General features: G+C 45.6%; 1 protein-coding gene and 1 long non-coding RNA gene across 2 annotated transcripts in view; both read left to right on the top strand.

The window, feature by feature from the left end:
• Nucleotides 1–8,441: 8,441 nt before the first annotated feature.
• On the top strand, nt 8,442–10,436 carry LOC131920587 (uncharacterized). The gene is made up of 2 exons (XR_009381713.1): nt 8,442–8,668; nt 9,995–10,436. It is a non-coding gene; the product is annotated as an uncharacterized LOC131920587 (long non-coding RNA).
• Nucleotides 10,437–17,331: 6,895 nt separating this feature from the next.
• LOC131920884 (ankyrin repeat domain-containing protein 26-like) overlaps nt 17,332–18,669 on the top strand; it is a 136,413-nt gene continuing 135,075 nt past the window's right edge. Inside the window, 1 exon segment of the mRNA XM_059275347.1 lies at nt 17,332–18,568. Within this exon segment, the coding sequence (XP_059131330.1) occupies nt 18,360–18,568 (209 nt within the window). The 5' untranslated portion in view covers nt 17,332–18,359.

Genomic DNA, 18,669 nt, shown 5'->3' with positions numbered 1-18,669 from the left:
GTAGGCTGAGTCCAGTGAAGAAAGTGACTTGCTAGCAAGCAGAGGTAAGCATCCAAATAGAGACACTTGCTTCTCCAGAGTTCTTTATAGGCTTCCAGCAGAAGGTGTGGCCTGGATTAGAGGAGGGGCTTCCACCTCCAAAGATCTGGATTAAAGGTGTGTCTTACCACCTCAGAGATTCACAGGAGAAGTCGACCTTCCCACTTCCCTGATTTAATTAGGAAAAAATCCCTCACAGGTGTGCCAGCCAGTTTTGGCTTTTATTGAATTGCAGATTCAAATAGCCATGACAGTTAGCCTGCTTCAGGTGCCTTTTGTAAGTCCCCTTCTTGGGCAGTGCTCCCTCATTGGCTGTGAAGCTCCCTCATTCCTATCACTCTTGAGGCCTTGCCTAAGGAAGCACCTATTTTTGTTGGACTTGAGTCTCAGAAAATGATGAGGTTTTTGTGGTGTCATTACCTGATGACACAAGATGGATAGCAAAGCCAGAAACCCAGGGACAGGGGACAGAAACTCAGTGGTTCACACTCATTCTTTCTCCTCTTTCCACCGAGAGATAGGAAGTGAGAGCCAAGTCTTTTAATATATGAATCAAATCATCATTCTACCGACAAGTATATGAATGTTCTGTCCAAGAGGATCATCTCCATAGCAGTCCTTTGCACATATTCAAATTGTAGACACGTTTTAAATTTCTCATACACTTAGCAATGACACACAGAAGGTTGCAGAAGGATGTTTTAAACACATGGATATGATAATGTAAAAATACAGGGGTGAATATAAATGTGAAGGGACCCACTCTTTTCTGAAACAGAGTCTCACTGTGTAGCCTCAGTGGGCCTGGAACTCACTCTCTGAACCAGGCTGGTCTGAAACTCAGTTTCCTGGGTCTCTGCCTCCTGAGGGGTAGGATTATAGACCTCCACCAGCACTCCCAGCCCACACTCCCCACGTTGAAACGACTGGAGATGATTAGATCCAATGGGAGTGCATTAAATTAAGTCAGCCATCATAAAGACCTCACCAAATACTGAGGACTGGACACCAAAACTCAGGCAGAAACGTTGCAGAGGTTGAACAACCACAAACTGAGGTGAGCCTGGGCTACATAGCAGGACACAATTTCAAGAGAAAAGGAGAAAGGAAGGAGCTCAGTCAGTGAGTCAAGGGAAGAGGAACACTTCCCCTCAGCTCAGCTCCACCCTCCACGGTGTTCTGGGAGCCCCATGTCCCACATCTTGTGGTAGGGTCCTGCCATCTGTGTTCACACTTCTCCAGGAGTTTTTCATCTGATGCCTTTGGTCCTTTAGGCTGAAAACACATTTTGAATGTAAGCACTTCGACATTCGTCTCCAGACACTTCACGGACCACTTGTCTGTCTTGTTGCAGAAATTAATTCCCAATCTTCAAACCTGTCCTTTGTATAGTTTGTGGTATCTACTTGGTAACCAACCACATTCCCCGTCAACCCAGGCAGATTTTAAATGTTTAGGTCTTCGGTAGTGATTGTAGTGTGAACCAGATTTTGCCCCATTAAGTATAGAGATGACTTTAATTTCTCCATGATTTGGGCTCCAGTGAAGAAACTTTAGAACCTGAAACCATGAGACCCACCCATACCACTACAGCATTGACCGCAAAGCCTCCTAGATGTTCCACTGTAGTGGTGAATACACACAGATGTTACTGCAGAGCTGCTCACCATAACTATGTCGTGGGCCCATCCAGCTGTCTCAGGAGATGGAAATGCACAATGAAAATGCGATATGTAGCACAATGAAATCCTTCCCACCCATGAAGAAGAACGACTTCATGTCCTGCTACAAAAAATGGGTGGCGCTGGGGATAATCACATCATGCATGGGGATAATCACACATGACTGGCTAGTCTCAGAGAGATAACTATCAGGATTTCTTTTACTGTGTGTGATTTTTCTATCCCTGAGTGTGATTTCCTAGCATTTATTTGATCACTTTAAATCATGCATAGACCTATGAAGTCTAAGTATTTTGTTGTTTTGCTAGAGGTGGTGTTTTTAAACTCCTTTCTAACCATTTATTTGTCTCCATAGATCTGTGCAGTTCCCACCCTTGATCAGAGAAACTTACTGCAGAGGGTAAGTTTGGTCGATGCAGAGTCAATGCTGTTCAAATGCTGAGAAAAGAGACTGCTCAGCTGTGGATGGAACAGTAACACCCACCTCCCTCCTGACAAGGCTCAGGGAACAAGGAAGTGAGGGTGGAAGAATTGTGGGAGCTGGAGGATGGACAAAAACTCTGTCAGAGGCTGGCTTCTGGGCAGGACATGGCTGATCCACAAATGCACACACTCATAGCAGCTGTGGTTATGCCCACAAGACCTCCACAAGAGCAAGAGAGTTAACAATCCCAGCATGGGAGCTCGGCCTTGTCGCACAACCCTTTAATCCCAGCACTGGGAGGCAGAGGCAGGCAGATCTCGGTGTTTTGGAGGCCAGCCTGGTCTACATAGCAAGTTCCAGGACAGCCTGGGCTACATAGAAATACCAAGTGTCAATTTTTAAAAATCCAGCATGAGGCTGGGGAGAGGGCTCAGTGCGTAAGAGCGCTTGTGGCACTTTGAGGATTTGAGTTCTGTTCCCAAGAGGCATGTGGCAGCCTACAGCCACCTGTAACTCTGGCTCTTCTGCACTCCTTAAGCACTTGCACGTATTGACGTACACTCACAGACACACATAAAAATAATAAGAATTAATCTTGAAAAGCATTCCAGAATAGAGGAGTGGGACTCCCAATGCCCATTCTGAGCTGAGGAGCTAATGGAGGTTAACAGCTTGGAGGGGCAGCGTCGTCTTTATTGGGAAGGGGCAGTGAGAGGTTGCCTAACCCACACTGGATGACACCCACAACGATGCACTGGCTGGACTTAGTGGGTTATCAAAAACCAAACAAGCAAAGTGGGGCTGCAGAGATGGTTAAGAGTGAATGGAGCTCTTCTAGAGGATGAGAATTCAGTTTCCAGCGTTCACATTGGACAGCTCTCGACTACCTGTAACTCCAACACTAGGGATCCTGCACCCTCTTCTGGCCTTGCAAACCCCCTCAACACTCATGACATACACAGGCACAGGCACACAGACACAAACATAAAAATAAAATTGAATCTTTTTTAAAAAGACATGAAGTTCAGAGGGAGATGCTATGTGGGGAATGGCAGATGGAGAGAATTAGTGAGGGTGGGAATGACAATGACACCTTGTATACCTGAATGAAAGTAAGAATGGAAAATTAATTTTAAAAAATTTAAATATCTTTTATTTAAATAAAAAATTATAAAATAAAACTTATAAATTTTTATTTAAATAAATTACAAATAAATACGTGGTGGTATTGTGTTCCCCAAAATATTGTACACTCTAATAAACTTATCTGGGGTCAGAGAACAGAGCAGCCACAATATTAAACATAGAGGTTAGGCAGTGGTAGCACACGCCTTTAATCCTATCACTTGGGAGGCAGTGAGTTTAAAGCCACACTGGAAACAGCCAGGCATGGTGACTCACTCCTTTAATCCCAGGAAGTGAGCCTTTAATTCCAGGAAGTGATGGCAGAAAGCAGAAAGATATATAAGGCGTGAAAACCAGGAACTAAGGGTTAAGCTTTTAGGCTTTTGAGCAGCAGTTCAGCTGGGATTCATTCTGGATGAGGACTGAGAGGCTTCCAGTCTGAGGAAACAGGATCAGCTGAGGGATTGGCGAGGTGAGGTGGCTGGGGCTTGTTCTACTTCTCTGATCATTCAGCGTTCACCCCAATACCTGGCTCCAGGTTTGTTTTTACCAATAAAACCTTCTAAGATTCGTGCTACATAAATGACTTTAAAAAATTTATTCTTTGTGTCTTTTACATCATGCCTCCCAATCCCACCCATCTCCCTCCCCACCTCAAAATAAAACAAAATAAAATTAAAGAGAAAAAGAGGGGGAAAAAAGGAAAGAAAAAAGGAATAAGGGGGAAATCTCATCATGGAAGCTGCAGTGTGACACAGCGAGTCACGCAGTAAACCCCTTTATCCTTACATGCAGCCATTTATGGAAAAGAATCATTGGTCTGGTTCCAGCCCCGTCTCTGCCGCACCATCGATGCTGGGCCCTCACTGGGACTCTTCCTGGACATCCTGTTGCAGCCCTGGGTCCACAGGACTGCCCTGCTTCCTCCCCACACCCACTGCCATGCTCCAGCAGGTCACAGATGGCCGTCAGTATGATGAGTCTAAAGCCGGGGCAGAAGCAAAATAGAGTGTATCAAACCATGGTGCCCACCCTTGAGTCTGGTTTGAGAAACCCCGCCATCAGTTCAGCTGCCCTCTTGCCTGATGACCCAGGGCTTGTCCATGACTGTCACAAGATGAGAGATGAAACCAGGTACATGGAACATACAGTAGTTACTTTAACCCAAACAATTTGGGACCAAGCCAGGCACCTTGGCCGGAGAGCAGAACTGATTCATCTGACCCAGGCTCTCAGACAGGGGAAAAAGAAAGGCCACCACCATCTACATGGACTGCCAGTCGGTATGCTTTTACTACTGGGCATGTCCATGGCAGGATCTGTAAAGAAAGAGGACTTGTCACTACTGGGAAAAAGGAGATTAAAACATCTTGGTCTCCTAGAGGCTTTTTGGCTTCCCCTACAAATGGCTTCCTCTCCTCCTGGGATGCTGACCTGGGTGCCCAACAAAAGGCCCTAAAGCCAGTGGGGCCTATAATATTCTGATGACATACCTGGACCCAGTGCTGCCTGGGTCTCCGTGGTGTAACCAAGAGGAATTAGAAGATGCCAAAGAAGGAATGGACAGTTGGAGCCCACAGGTTGGTGGAGGACACCAGTGGGAAAGATCATTCTCCTAGAAACAATTGGCAGGACTCTGGTAACTGACCTTCACCAGGGCACTCATCTGGGGTCCACAAAACTTTATGAGTTGCTCAGACCAAGGTAAACCTACACTGGACAGCCTGGTGTAAGATGTCTCAGCCAGATGCCAGGTCTGTTGCTCAAGTAAATCCAAAACAGAGGATCTTGACCCAGAAAGGGGTCTGTATGAGAAGCCAGCACCCTGGCAAATGCTGGGAAACTGTCTTCACTGAGATCCTGCCTGCCAGGAGAAGACACAAGTGCTTGCTAGTTTTATACATACTACATACTTTTTCGGGGGGTGGGGGGGGGGCGGGTTTGAAGCATTTCCCACCACGATTGAAATGGCTCAAATAGTAGCTTTTTAGCTACTCCTCCAGAAACTGGTCCCTGATTTGGCCTCCCCCTAGCAATTTAGTCCAACAATGGCCTGGCTTTTACAGCCAAAATCTCTCAATTTATGAGCTAAAGCTTTAGATATAGATTGAAAACTCTATTGTTTTATATATATGTGTGTGTGTGTGTGTGTGTGTGTGTGTGTGTGTGTGTGTGTGTGTAAAACATTGTTTTTTTATATATAGACCTCTGAGTCTGGCCAGGTAAAAAGAATAAACAGGACATTAAAAGAAACTTTAACAATATTCTCATTAGAGTCCACCAAAGGATGGATAGGCCCCCTTCCTTTGCCTTACTTAGGCCCACTGCACCTCATATAGGGAGGGACTTACGCCTTCCCCTTATGAGATTATGTTTGGAAGACCTCCCCACTGCTTCCCAGGTTCAGAGAGCAGCAGTTGGCAGAACTCTCCAAGCATTCCGTTCTCAAGGCACTACAGGCCCTCCAGTCCTCCATACAGGCTATTCAACGGACTGTCCGAGAGACCCAGCTGACCTCGAGTCCACCACCAGTTTCCCCTTGTTCCAATCCAGTGAGACCGTCTGGGGCAGGCAGGTAGCCACAGGGGCACTGAAACCAACTTGGAAAGGACTTTACACGGTCATTCTCTGCACTCCAACGACTGTGAAGGCAGCTGGCATTACACCACGGATTCACCACACCCAGGCCAAGAGAGTGGAAGCCACGGGGGCTGCCAAGTGGGCTGTCTTTGAACTGTGGACCCATTAACATTAAGGTTTCATTGGGCCCCTGGGTCTGTCTACTCCCTGCCCCTCTACCTCCTCCTGAGATGTGTTTTTAGTATGAATACAGGGCTCCGGCCCAACCCCCACTGTCCTCAGGCCTGGACCTGGGAACTAAGAAAACAGATACAGGGAAGAGATCAGCTAGTGTGATACAGACCAGCAACCCATGTTCATCTCGACCTTTGCTCACTGAAGCCCATTTTACCTATCTGGGTGTATTGGGGGCGGGGGGGGGGGAGAGGACATGAGAGTTCGTCTTCTGTGATAGGGATATAGAGTTTATAATTCTATGCATGCCCAGTGGCTGGGCCCCGTGGTTGCCAGAAACACAGGAGTTTCTGTTACAAAAATTGGGGTTGTAAAAGTGAGGCTTATTAAAAAATTCCTTTAAAAAAATTCTGGCTTTTGGAAAACCTGGGGAATCAGACCCTACACCACAGGAAAGGATCCTGAGGATAGAATTAATCATTCCCAGCCAGAAATCAACCAGGATTTCTGGTTAGATTGTCAGCCCATCGACTGACAAAACTCACTGTGACTAGGGGCAGCCCAAATTAACATTAAATGATTTATAAGGGACTAGAACTTGTCTAATATCCAAAAGTTTTAACCTGTACACTTCCTCATATTCTGATGCCTGCTGTTCTGCCTTATGGTTTAATTCATCTGGACAAGAACAATATTACTAAGCCCCTGAGACTACTTGGTGGGCATTTATCAATGGCTTAACTAAATATGCCTCTTCTGATGCTTTCTAAAATAGACAGGTTGATCAGAACCCAAAGGTATTAAAACAGCAGTTAAGTTCCCTTGCAGAAATAATCCTACAAAATTAAAAAGGCTTAAACTTAATTTTTTTAAAAAAAAATTTTTTTATTTATTATGTGTAGTGTTCTGCCTTCACGTTTGCCTGCAGGCCAGAAGAGAGCGCCAGATCCCATTATAGATGGTTGTGAGCCACCATGTGGCTGCTGGGAATTGACCTCCACCTTTGCCCTGGCTACTGGCTCTGCCCTGCCAGTTTTCTTAAGAGCCCAGCTTCGTGGTGGAGACATTAGGGAGACCCCTGTTCACCTCCACAACTCTGGGTAGCTTCTGGGTCCACGCTGCCATCGAGCAGCAAGCTGCACACTGCTCTGCACACTGCTCATAAACCCCATTTAAGTGTTTGGCAGCAGGGCCTCTTAACAGAGCCATGTGTATTTTGTCACCAGCACTGAGTCAGGAAGCCGTCTCTTAAAGGAGCCACGCCTCTGCTTGCCACTAGCAAACAGCCTACCCAAGAAAAGGCAGTTACCAAGAAACTGAGCTTGATTCTGTTTTTTGTGTGTTTAGAATCCTTTTTAAAGCTTTTTCAGGCTTTATGTGGAAATTCTTGCCCCATGTTGGGGTGCCATATGATGTGCAACCCTAATTAGTCTTAACAATCAAATCCCGGAGTCAGATATTGAGGGTGAAAGCCGAAAGATCAGAGAGGCAGAGCAGCAGCCACCAGAGACTTCTCCGTCTTTGAAATCTCTGACTGAATGGGGGCCCTGTCTCTACGAATCCTCAGACTGAATGAGGGTGAGATCCTGTCTCCACCCGCCTTATATTCATTCCTGTCTCCATCTGACGTAAGAATTTGGTCTTTAATTACGTCATCAGCCTTCCACGGCGGCGTCCCAGCCTAAAAAGCGGGTGCCCTCTGTGCTCCCCTCTCTCTCTCCTTTCCGCTCCTTCCTCTGTCGGCCCCCCTCTCTCCCTCCCCACCCCCTCTCTCCCTCTCTTCCTCTCTCTTTCCCCCCCTCCCAATAAAGCTCAAAAAAGGTAACCATGGCTCCTGACTCTCCTCCAGCACTCTCCTCCGCCGGCATGGCCGCTGCGGGCAGCGGGCAGCCAAGAGGCACGCGCGCGCTGTTTAACCAACATCTACCTCATGTTGGGATCAAAGGCTTGAGCCTCCCATATGCTGGGCTTAAAGGCCTGTACCACCACTGGCCAGCTCTGTTTCTCTTTTAGACTGGATCAATCTCCTGTAGCCCAGGGTGGCCTTGAATTCTTGATCTTCCTGCTTCTTCCTCCCAAGTGCTGGGATTAAAGGTGTGTGCGACCACTGCCTGGCCTCTATGGTTAACTAGTGGCTAGCTCTGCCCTCTGATCTCCAGGCAAGCTTTATTTGCCAGAACACAAACAAAGTATCATTCTACAGAAGGCTTACCTCATAAAGAGGAGAAAGGGAGCTTCAGTTCTGTACTTCAATTCATACGTTAGCTCCTCTCTGTCCCTTCTCCGCCTGTTCTCTCATAACTCTAAGTTTTTTCCGTCTTTGTCCTCATCTTCATCTTTGTTCTCCATCCTCGTTCCTTCCCTTTCCTCTTCCCGTGACCCAGTCTCAATACCCCTACAATCTGCAAACTCTGCCTTCTGGTCTGGTGAGGTAACTCTGCTCTGAGCTAGGAAACCTGCCTCATGGCTTCACTGCACCTGGCATGCAAAAAGCCCTTTGGTTCTGAGTCAACTGCTCCGGAATGTCACTTGGGCTGTGAGAGAAAGGAGGGTCTGAGCTTCATTTGCACGAAAAAAGAGGTTATGCACCTAAGTCCACCTGTCTCCTAGGCCTAATAACAGCTCATCCGCATATTGGAGTAAGGTGACTTTTGTGTATTTTTGAGGAAATGAGGAAGCAACTTATGTCTTGGTTAAAGGGGTTCATTGAAGATGGAAGGGGAATTCTTGAATCCCTGAGGTAATGGAGTCCAGCTCAGTTCCTGGTTCAGGAGAAGCCCATTTGAATGCAAAGCTGGGCTGACTTGTTTTTGACAAGGCATAGGAGAAGAATGCATCTTTTAGATCCAGCTGAGTATAGACCTTATGCTCAGTGGCAGCGTGCTGAGAAGAGAATAAGGATTGGTGGAAGTTGGGTAAACAGTTTCTATCCACTTGTTCACCTCCTTATATCCTGTACTAGTCAATAGTCTTGGGTTCTTTTTTTTTTTTTTTTTTTTTTTTAAGATTTATTTATTTATTATGTATACAGCATATATGACTGCATGCCAGAAGAGGGCACCAGATCTCATTACAGATGGTTGTGAGCCACCATGTGGTTGCTGGGAATTGAACTCAGGACCTCTGGAAAAGCGGTCAGTGCTCTTAACCTCTGAGCCATCTCTCCAGCCCGGGTTCCAGGTTTTGAACTGGTAATAAGGGAGTGTTCCAGGTTAAATAGCATGAGGTAAATATGCCTGCCTCAAGGAGTTGTCTGATATGGTTCCTGATCCCTTCTTTATCCACTAAGGTGATGCAGTACTGTTTGACTTGGATGGGCATGGCCACTGAGGTCAGTTGTACTATGACTGGGAGCACATTTTTTGCAAAGTCAGGGGAATTATCCTCATCCCAGACAACAGGAACATTATCTGATCATTTACTTCTTTGTTTCACCCTCTGGGGCTTAGGTCAGTCCTTGGAGGAGGTGTATTCCTCTCTCAAAGGGCAGCTAATGGTCAGGGCTTTGGCTAGGTTCCCTAGATGCAACTTGGGCATCTCCTCTGAACCTGAGAATCAGATAATTGCTTGGCCCTTGTGTGTGTGTGTGTGTGTGTGTGTGTGTGTGTGTGTGTGTGTGGTCATCTTTGAAATTACCAAGGCATAGCCACCCTGTCCATTCCAGACCATAGAAACCTTCATCCATGGGGGTAGATTTAATGTTGCCTCTCTCCAGGGTAGAATACACCCAATCTGATTTGGTGGCCTGGATTGCTAAGGGTGACATTGGCTAAAGCACATGCCACCTTGTGTTCAGGGGGCCATTTGACTCTGAACATAGGCAATTCTAGCTATAGAAGGATCAGAGGTAATTTTTGTAGGTGATAGAGCAATCATAATCCTGCTTAATTATAGGGGGATTAGTTTATCAAAATTTCTCAAGACATAACTTAGATGTGTGTCAGGCTTACTTGTCCTATTACCCATCCAGACCTTAGAAGACTTGCAACAGAGAATTATGAGGGACAATCAAAACACAGAACAAGATACAGGGGACCAAGAACCAGGTGCTGAAGAGCCAAGGTAGCAGTGCAATGCCTCACTAGAGCCTTGGACAGGACTTCATGTGCCTTGTCAGACTCCTCACTATCCCCAGAAGTGATTCCTCTGGAACTAGTACCAGATGTCATAGAAGGAGATGCTCTGCTATGACTATCATTGGAGGCCTCCCCAGACAGGTGCTTGCTGGTTTATTTTTGTTTCAGCTGTTCACCACAGTAGTATACAAAACTGAAAGCCCAACCTGAAGCCTTTAAATTTCCTCAAGGTGAGTCCCCCTGGGAAGCAGTCCCTGAGGTTGGGTTGAGATTTAATCTCACTGGGGCTTCCAAATGTTAATTCCACAAATTGGGAATAAAGACAACTGACCCAAATTATGTGTTAAATTAAAGCAAGCTTTATTTCTGTGCCCAGGAAAGCTGATTTTGTGGCTGTCTCTCCCAAAAGCTGGATTTGAGAGAACAGCCTCAAACATAGGGGATATGAGATTTTTATAGCTCAAAAAATCACAAGCCTTGGGGGAATTCCAAAGGAATTTAGCAAGCAAAATACAGAAGCAGGTAACAGTTTAAATTTACTCGACAGAACATCCTGTGGTTTTGTGAGGGTGTTGGTTAAGGCATGATCAAGGTGTTGAATTAAGCCATCATATGGTCAGTCTGTGGAGCAAGTCCTATTCCAGGAAACAGAAAATTAAGTTTTTATGATAAACAGAAACAAGCTTATTTTTGGCCTCTGATTTTAATATTAAGTCAGGCTGGTCCATCTGCCTCAGTAAGACGACTTGTTGTTATTCCAGGGGACTCAGTTTCAATTCTCAGAGCCCACATGGTGTAACTCTGTAACTCCGGTTTCAGGGAATCTGTGGACACCAGAATGAGAGTGCTGATGCAGGCAAAACACCATAAAATAAAATTAAAAAAAAATTACTCTAACAACAACAAAAAATTCACAAGTCCCTTCCTACATTTTGACAAAAGAGATCTCTAATGGCAGGAGGAGTTATAGCTTAATGTGGAAGCCCACGTTCTTCATCTGAGGGAGTGTATGGGGGCCAAAGGAAAGGAAGTTTTTGTGTTATTTTTGAAAGTCCATGGATCAATCTTAAGCCAGTTCTTGGGAATACCACTGTACTAATTGCCTTTCCTGCCACTATGATAAAATGCCCAACAAAAGCATCGTAAGGGAGTATGTGGAATTTGTCACAGTTCAGGGTACAAGCTACCATAGCAGGAAATTCCTGGTGGCAGAAGCTCAAGACAGCTGTTTGCATCTGTAGTCAGGAAGCAGAGGGCAGTGCGGCCTGTACTCAGCCAGCTTCTTCTTTCTGTAGTCTAAAGTACATGTCTGAGGAATGGTGCCACCTTTCCTTAGGGCAAGTCTTTTCACCTCAAGTACCCTATCAAGATAATCCCTCCTTGGTATGCCCAGAAGCTAACCTAATCTAAATAATCCCAGGCATGCATAGAAGCCTTTCTCCTAGCTGATTTCAGATCCAGTCAACTTGACAATCAATACTAACCATTACAAATTTACCTCTTGTCAACCTGACATCTAACCCATCACCTTTTAAATCATAACCTTCCACCTTTTGTCCCCATATTTTTGAAATGTCATTTGACACCTAACCCCTTTATCTTTTAAGACATAACTTTCCACCCTTTGCCCCCATATTTTCAATGTAAAATGTCCTCATGGCCATTTTACATTGAAAAAATACATTCAGTCCAATGTTATAGTGCTGAAAACCAGGAACTAACACTGAGATGTTGCAGGGTAAAAATTTATTAATAGCTGAGCCAAATTTTCAGTTTCCCATAGTAGGAGGATGAAAACGGCCCAGATTAAAAGCAGAGTAGCCTCTTTATACCAAGTGAGCAAGTAATTAAAAGTGGAATTTTGCAGTTATTTTTATGAACATGGGAAAGATATGTGTTATGGGTTTATGTTAAGACAGTTAACATATCATGAAATATTTTATGGTCAGTCAATTCTCGGAACAATGGAAACAATTTACAATGTGTAATTCACAATATTATTGAGGAAGAATGAAAACAAAACAAACAAACAAACAAACCAAGTTGACCTCTAGCTGAGGACATGATCAAAGTCCAACATTGTTTAACTAAAAAGAAAGTGTCAGCTGTCCCTTAACATCCAACTTCAAAAGTGTCCAAGTCACTAACAATTCTACCATTCCACATAAATCCAACATTTAATTCTCATTTGAGACTTAAAGCAATCTCCTATCTGTGAGGTCCTATAAAAGAAAAACTAAATACATCCAACATATAATCCCAGAGTAAACATGGTTTGATGTTTTTCCTATTAGGTTTCAGTCTCGATTTGGTTTGACAGTTCCTTGCTGTTCCCTGGAGTCCCTTTTGGAACATGAATGCTTCTCACCATGATAATCATGGACTAGCCCTCTAAAACTATAAGTAAGCCTCCTATTAAATGATTCCTTTTATAAGAATTGCCTCAGTAATGATGTCTCTTCACATCAATAGAACAGTGACTAAGACAGAAGTTGGTACCAGGGAGAAGAGTATTTCTGTGATAGACCTGACCGTGCTGTTTGTAGGAGGAATATGGAAGACTTTGGGACTTTGGACTAGAAAAGTGGTTGAACACTTTAAGTGGAGTGTGGTGATATTTTATTTGTGCTGAAATGTGGTGATATTTTATTTGTGCTTTAATAAATAAAGCTTGCCTGGAGATCAGAGGAAAAAGACCAGCCATCATAAGTAAACAGAAAAGGCATATAAACGTGAGTATACAGGAAGAAGCTTTCTTTGGAAGCTGCAGAGTTGGTGGGGTGAAGTTAGCTCATGGTTTGTCCTATTCCTCTGATCTTTCTCTCGGGCTTTAACCCAAATTTCTGGGTCCGTGTTTTTTATTTATTTATTTATTTATTTATTTTATTTATTAAGACCATTTAGAAATTTCTCTACAGTGGAGCTTAATGGGCCATTTTAATCGGAGCATAAAAGATAGTAGTGCTGAGGGTGATTTGTACTGTGTAGACCTAGCTCAGGTTTCAGAGGGAAAGAATATTAGCAACTGGGCTCAAGACCATTCTTGCGATATTTTGGCAAATTAAGTAGCTGCTTTTTGCTCTTGTCCTAAGAATCTTCCTGAGGCTAAACTGAAGATTTTTGGACTAAAGTCATTGGCAGAGGAGATTTCAGGACAATCTTGTATTGACTGTGTCACTTGCTTATTAGTGATCACTCTTATGCAGATCTACAATGAAAAGGAGCAGGCAGGGCAAAGAGAAATGCAAGATGTACAGTTTGAGGAGAAAATGGATACTGAGAAATGTAATGTTGAAGCCAAGTCTTGTGCTCAAGGAGACAAAAAAGTTTAAAGAATAGGGGTCAGAGGGTTGAATGGTCTGAATGAGAATGGCCCCCATAGGCTCCTTCTTGTATTTGAGTGCTTGGTCACCAGTGAGTGGAATGGTGTGGGAAGGATTAGGAGGTGTGACCTTGTTAGTTGTGGCCTTGTTGGAATAGGTGTGTCATTGGGGGTGGGCTTCCAGGTTTCAAAAGCCCACATCAGACCCAGGGTCTCTTCCCTGCCTGCTGCCTGCAAATCAGGAAGTAAAACTCCAGTGCCATGCCTGTCTGCTTCCCACCATGATGATCATGGATTACCCTCTGAAGCTGTAAGCAAGCCACTCCTCCCCCTAAAAAGCTTTCTTTTTTAAGACTTTCCTTGGTCATGGTGTCTCTTCATAACAGTAGAACAGTAACCAAGACACTCAGATATTTGCCTATTCACTTTGAAAGCTGTGCTGGCTAGTTTTATGTCAACCTGATACAGGCTAGAGTCATCTGAAAGAGGGAACCTCAACTAAGAAAATCCCTTCTTAAGAGTAGTCTATAGGCAAGCCTGTAGAATATTTTCTTGACTAATGATTGTTATGGAAAAGCCCACTGTGGGTGTTGACACCCCTAGGCAAGAGGTCCTGGGTTTTATAAGAAAGCAAACTGGTGTTGTACGCCTTTAATCCCATCGTTGGGAAGGCAGAGGCCAGCCTGGTCTCTACCCTAGCAAGTTCTAGAATGGTCAGGACTGCATAGAGAGACTTTGCTAAAGAAAGCCAAAACAAAAACAAAAAAACAAAAAGAGAAAAACTAAGCAGGCCAGCACGCAGCGCTTCACGGTCTTCAGTTCCTGTCTCCAGGTTCCTGCCTTGTTTGCGTTTCCGAGTTGGCTTCCTTCAGTGACAGATCAAGACATAGAAGCCAAAATAAACCCTTCCCTCCCCAAGTTGCTTTGGTCATGGTATTTATTATAACATTAGAAAGCAAATTAAGACAATAATACTTGCACAAGTCAATTATTACCTACTACCTGAAGAATATTACTTTACTACAGCAACTAATGTCTTCACGTAGACAGAATCCTGCAATCACAGAACCCACCTGCACATTTGGAATGGATTTTCCTATGAGCTCCAGCTTTTGGCAAAGAGGGATGTTTTATTACTCTTCATTTCCTTTTTCAGATAAAAATTATGAGCAAAGAACGATAAATCTGCAAGAAGGAGCTACACTTGGACCATGGGTGCTCTCTGCTAGAGATGGGGTGCTCTAGTTCTCTGGAGGAAGCAGTTGGTCTAAAAGCAGAACTTCAGCCTTTACATGTTATTTTTCATGTTTAATATACTTTATTTTTAATTTTTAGCTGTGTAGGTATATGTTGGTGTGTGTCTAAGTGTACATGTATGGGTTCCTGTGTAACCTGAGGAAGGCATTGTATCCTCTGGAGCTGGAATTACAGGTGCTTGTGAGCGGTCCAACATGGGTGCTGGGGACTGGATTCCAGTCCTGTGCAAGAGCAGCAAGCCCTTTCTTTGCACATCTGACAGAGGATCAGTGCCTTCTTAGCCTTCATCAGAGAAGTATGAAGCAGTTAACATAGAGACCCACAACTCGACAATGTGTAGAGTAGGAAACTTTGGAGTACTCAGTCTTCATCAAACCCCGCCCCTCAGGGTTCAGAGATCTATGTGGAAGAAGAGGAGGAAAGATTATAAGAGCCAGAGGTGACTGAGACACTCAGCACTGTCGGGTGGTGGCAGTGGCGCACACCTTTAACCCCAGCACTCGGGAGGCAGAGCCAGGTGGATCTTTGCAAGTTCAAGGCCCAGCCTGGTCTCCAAAGCGAGTTCCAGGAAAGGTGCAAAGCTACACAGAGAAACCCTGTCTCGAAAAACAAACAAACAAACAAACACTCAGAATGTTTATTACAAGTAGCTGAACAAGGAGGCAGGTTAGATAGTCTCGTTAGATAGGGGAGTCTCTGATTGGGAGCCATCTCAGACTACAATCATCTGGAAGGAGGAAGCTGTGGTTGAGACTTTCTGTACATACTGTCAATGTCTATACTTGGACGGGGGAAGGCCTTGCCAGTCCTGTGAATCTGAGGCCTTTGGCCTTCTTGGAATGGCCATGATGCTCACGCTGTGCATGCTCATTCATACAGTGGTACACTTACTTCTCACAAGGAGAGGACTACTGGCAGGGTCTGGACCTCTTCCTCTGAGGCTGGGCCTCTTTCACAGTGTTAACGTAGGCTATCCCTCCATTGCTCTTGGGTATTTCTTTGTGTGGCAGAATGGATGCAGAGCTGGGTGTGTGTTACACTCTGCTTTGTCCTCCTGGTCCCTGCTGGGTTTTTGGGCAACAACATGGATGGTCAGCAAGGGTTGGGGCTAGGGGCAGCAGTGTGTTGGGGTTAGGTTTCCTTAGTTGATGACACTTGGGAATTGTGAGACAGGGCCCAGGCAGACAACAGGACCTTGCAGGGAGATGTGGAAACAGAAGATATACACCAAGTAAGGAATAAAGGGTGTGGAGAAGACACTGGTCAAAGAACTAGCACAGAGTGTAAATGTTACAGCTCGGATGGAAAGGTATCCCAGAAGTTGGGAGCCACGGAATACCACAAAGTCACATCGCACAACAAACCTCACACAAAAGATTGATTGGAAGGGAAAAAACCAGGAGGGTGGCTGCCTCTGTTCAGGCAAGAAACAGCACAAACAGAACAGAAGACAGGGTCATAGTGCTTCTCTTGGGGGTGGGGGTGGGGCAGAGCTTTCCAGGATGGGGATTGGTGGAATTTCAAGTCCAGAACTTATGCATTTTCTCTGTAGAAAATGGGTGGGGCTGGGTCCAGCCCTAGGGCTGTTAGAATGTTCTGTGGGTGGAACCTGGCAGTTGGAGGGTCCTGGCCACAATGTGCCTAAAGAGGCTTACACAGAGAATTAGAGATTCAGTCAAATCCTGGCTAGAAACTGCTACTGATAGGCTTACATGAAAAGTTGGTGTGTAGTGGCCAGAGAGAAAGTGTAGAAACAAGAGGAGAAGGGGAAGAGGATGAAGAGGAGGAGGAGGAGGAGGAGGAGGAGGAGGAGGAGGAGAAAAAGAGGTGAAGGAAGTAGAGAAAAGGATGAAGATGAAGAGGAAGAGGAGGGAGGAGAGGAGAAGGAAGAAGAGAAAGAAGGAAGAGAACATGGAGAAAGAGGAAGATGTACGGTAAAGGGGCCAGACAAGGAAATACACCCTGACCCTGAGACCAGAGCCAAGGAAACACACCCTGACCCTGAGACCAGAGCCGAAGAAACACACCCTGACCCTGAGACCAGAGCCAAGGAAACACACCCTGACCCTGAGACCAGAGCCAAAGAAACACTCTCTGACCCCCGAGACCAGAGCCAAAGAAACACACCCTGAAGCTGAGACCAGAGCCAAGGAAATACACCCTGATCCTGAGACCAGAGCCAAGGAAATACACCCTGATCCTGAGACCAGAGCCAAGGAAATACACCCTGACCCTGAGACCAGAGCCAAGGAAATACACCCTGACCCTGAGACCAGAACCAAGGAAATACACCCTGACCCTGAGACCAGAGCCAAGGAAATACACCCTGACCCTGAGACCAGAGCCAAAAAGTTTAAAAAGGGCCAGTGAAAGAAACACACTTTGGCCCTAAAACCAGAGCCAAAGAAGTACACTCTGCCCCTTGACCAACTGAGCACAAAAACCAACCAATCCTTGAGCTCGAAATCCAGCCAATCTCTGGGCTTGTCCAAGCTCAGGGATTGAAATCTGACCAATTCCCACCCGGAAAAGCTTCACCCTGGAAAAACTCTGCCCCTAAGAATCGCTTCCCCTGCAGGAGCGGAATTGTTACATTGGGGAAACCTTTTCCTGGAGTAGAACTGTAAACCGCTGTGCTTGCGGTGACTTTGTGGTATTCCTTGGCTCCCAACTGCCAAGATCCCTTTCCATCTGAGCAGCAATGTTTACAGAAGAGGAGGGAGAGAGACGAGGACATAGGCAATGAGGCAAGACTGAGACAGCAGGACCCAGCTACTTAAAGTGGCATTCTAACATAATTAGGAAAGACATTTCTGGGACAGTCAGTCAAAAGGTAAAGTTCTAATATTACACTATGATCCAAATAAACCCTGCAGATTTAAAGAGGAAAAATGAGCACAGAGACCTTGCTCCCGAGGGCCTAGTGATCGAGGTAGGAGGCAGCAGAAGTATGTCTTCATTTTATCTGGAGAATGTGCAGTTTCCTCCTCATCGGCTTACACTCGATGACACATACCGTCACTGTCTATGAAATCACGAAAGCAGCGTTTTGTAGTTGCAACTGCTGGTGGGCATGGGGAGGCATAAACAGCCTGTACAGAAATTCTGAGAGGATTTGTTCGCTTGTTGAGAAAGGATCTCCCTATGTCACCCAGGCTGGCTGGGCACTCAAGATCCTGGGCACTCAAAGTTAGAATTCTGAGGAAGGTTATCTTGGTGACTAGTCTTCAGCAGCCTAAAGATCTGTTCTGAGGGAGTTACATTCCAAGATTGCGAGGCAGGCCTTGAGCAGACATAGCATCTGGATCCTCCTCCTAGTGGTGGACATGTTTGACACTTGAAGACCCAGTAGATCACGAGCCTGACATGTGCGCTGAGCACTGTTGGTTGCCTGAGGTGATTGGCGCCCGGGGGTCCCCTCTGGAGCATGCGCACATGGCGTTGCTGGGCAACGACAGTCCTGCCAACTGCCTAAGAGGTGGAGGGATGTTAAACCTTGGGGCTTCTCTGTGGGCGCATCCTGGCGAGATTCCCAGACTTGGTTGGCTCTGCATTGGGACTGACAGTGGCTAAGATTGGGACCTGGAGGAACCTGGTTACTGTGAGCACAGAGGCTGTTAATGGGAAGGAAGTAAAGCAATATAAACAAGAGTCTAGGGTGAAGGGCCATAGTCTGAGCCATGAAGAAGATCTTCAGGGGCCATTCGCCTTGGGGCTTCCTTAGCTTTAGGCATGTCAGCACCGAGAACCAAGAACCACCCAGGTACCTCACTGGGTACATGCCTATGAAGAAGATCCACAAAGCTGCAAGTGTTGGGGACATAACCGAAGTGCAGAGGATGCTCGAATTTGGGCATGTTGACGTGAACATTACAGACCGGAAGAAAAGGTCAGAGGGCACGGGGTGGGGGTGGCTTGGAACAGGGGTGAGTGAGTGGCAGGCAGCAGGGCCTAAGGAGATGAAACACCACCTTCCTGGTCTTGGCCTCA

Source organism: Peromyscus eremicus, chromosome 10 (genome assembly GCF_949786415.1).
Source record: "Peromyscus eremicus chromosome 10, PerEre_H2_v1, whole genome shotgun sequence".
Taxonomy (NCBI): domain Eukaryota; kingdom Metazoa; phylum Chordata; class Mammalia; order Rodentia; family Cricetidae; genus Peromyscus; species Peromyscus eremicus.
The sequence above is the reverse complement of the archived record's forward strand: the minus strand, read 5'-3'. Positions and strand labels throughout refer to the sequence as shown.